The 2,199-nt window shown below is 42.8% G+C and overlaps 1 protein-coding gene across 1 annotated transcript in view; it reads right to left on the bottom strand.

The window, feature by feature from the left end:
* LOC107670182 (teneurin-2-like) overlaps window positions 1-2,199 on the bottom strand; it is a 613,574-nt gene that overhangs the window by 81,971 nt on the left and 529,404 nt on the right. The window contains exon 11 of the mRNA XM_016462702.1: window positions 712-949. Coding sequence (XP_016318188.1) covers window positions 712-949 — 238 coding nt within the window. The remainder of the gene's footprint in view (window positions 1-711; window positions 950-2,199) is intronic.

The following is a 2,199-nucleotide window of genomic DNA, read 5'->3' as shown; positions in this document are numbered from 1 at the left end:
GCCCAGGGAGCAGCTGGGGGTTCTGGGCCTTGCTCAAGGGTCTCACCTCAGTCGTGGTATTGAGGGTGAAAGAGAGTGTTGGTTATTCACTCCCCCCACCGACAATTCCTGCTGGACCTGAGACTCGAACCCACAACCTTCGAGTTACAAGTCAGACACTCTAACCATTAGGCCACAACTGCTTTAATGGCCCTAATTAAATGCAGAAAAATAGGTTACAATTTTTTTCAAATGACTAGACCTGTCAAAATACCTAAATTGCTTCCACCCAACTAATAACACTCCTAGAATTTTAATAAAAACAACTCTTTGGATTGAGACACAATTTCTGTCACATCGCACTCAATAATCTTGCTCCCTGGGGGGCACAAAGATATTTTGTCAGAATTAGGATATAACCTGCTATTTCAATGCTCCTTTCTGCGAGAAAACTGCCATTTATTTCCATTTATACAAATGTTCTGGAATCTGACTGGAAACAGTGTTTCAAGAGTGCTGAGATAAAATAAATAAATAAAAAAGTACTTATTGTGTCTATTATTACTCATGTTGTGTCTAAAATTTAAGTTTCTCATTGTTAATTCTTAATGATTAGTTATGCTTAATTACACAGGGGTGCGTTTCCCAAAAGCATTGTTAGCCAACTATGGTAGCAATTTGCTTTTGGGAAACGCAACCCAGATGTGTTGTGTGCAAAAAGTGACCACTGACCTGGTCTCCAACGGGACGTTGCTGTTGAGCACCCAGCTGTCCTGCAGCTGCACTGACTCGGGTGTGGTGGGCCCTTCGCCCGGGGCGGACGGAGGGGCGTGGATGGGGTTGCGTCGGCCGCTCAGTGTGTTGCGGTTGAGAGAGTTGGCAGAGGACTGGTGGTGCGACAGCATCTGGTGGTTGTGCGGTGGAGGGATGGGCGGCCGCAGGGTGGACTGGCTGTGATGGTTTGGAGCTCCTGGGGAAAAATGATTGAAAAACCCTTTTATCAGACTGTCAATCAATTATCAGTTGTCAATGTCAAAAAGTGTGTTAAGCGATGCAGGAAATGCGAATGGAATAACGGCACTGCGAGGGTGAAGTGTAATCAGAATAAACATCAAATCAGGGACGAAAGGACGCTCTCAGTGATGACAGCCTGCCAAAGCTGTTTGTGTTGTTATTCTTTCTTTCCGAATTCACATGTAGATGTTCCGAGGCGGCAGGAAGCCCCTAAAACACTCAACCACCCAGCTTGTTAAGATGCTTGTCAGACAGGAAACTCCTGTCTTCTCTTTTTAAGCTGCGCTGGCATTGTTGGATGCTGTGTTTTCGTACCTCATGAAGCAGCATTAATTGAACGTTGTTTGGCTCAGTGTAATCTTCAGTGCATGAATCTGCAGGAAGCACCGGCTCTGTTTGACTCTTTTACCACGAAACACTTTGTACATGGACACGACTGTGGTGTGAGGCTCTTCACTTCAGGGTTGCTTTGTAAGAGGTAACCCTGTGGTGCTTGGAAACGTCTGGCATGTTATTTTAAAGCATAAAAGAAAACAAATCTCTCTATCATGTTACATTTATTACTCTTATCTATCAAAGGAAAAACGAAAGAGAGAGTGGGGAGGAGGCCAGACAAGAAGCATCAAACATGCTTCTAATAATGTTTTCCCATGAAACACGGAATAATGCAATAAAGATGAACCTCCCAATCCAAGTTTTCTCCCCACCAGCACTCAAAACCATTTCCATTTTCTCAGCCTGCCCATCTCATGCTTGTTGATCCATGACAGTTGCCTGAGAGCGAGCTCCACGGCCCGATCCCCCGTCTATTGCTGTCAGGACTCTGATCAGTACGAGCAGATGGGCTAAAACAATACATGAACCAGGCCTACGAAGAGACTCACATGCTTACTACACTGCAAAAAGTGATTTTCTTAATCAGTGTTTTTGTCTCATTGTCCAGTACATATATCTATATATTCTTACATAAATACTTAAAGGGTTAGTTCACTAAATGAAAATTCTGTCACCATTTACTCACTCTCAAGTTGTTCCAAACCTGTGAGTTTCTTTCTTCTTTTGAACACTAAAGATATTTAGAAGAATGTTGTTAACCAAACAGTTGCTGATAGTCATTGATTTTGGTTACCAACAACTGAGAGTGATTAAATGCATCTTTTAAATAAATATCTCTTTAAGAAGCACAATAACTCAAGATTTTAAGCT

The sequence above is a fragment of the Sinocyclocheilus anshuiensis genome, unplaced genomic scaffold (assembly GCF_001515605.1).
Source record: "Sinocyclocheilus anshuiensis isolate Anshui unplaced genomic scaffold, SAMN03320099.WGS_v1.1 scaffold640, whole genome shotgun sequence".
In the NCBI taxonomy this organism is placed as follows: Eukaryota; Metazoa; Chordata; class Actinopteri; order Cypriniformes; family Cyprinidae; genus Sinocyclocheilus; species Sinocyclocheilus anshuiensis.
The sequence above is the reverse complement of the archived record's forward strand: the minus strand, read 5'-3'. Positions and strand labels throughout refer to the sequence as shown.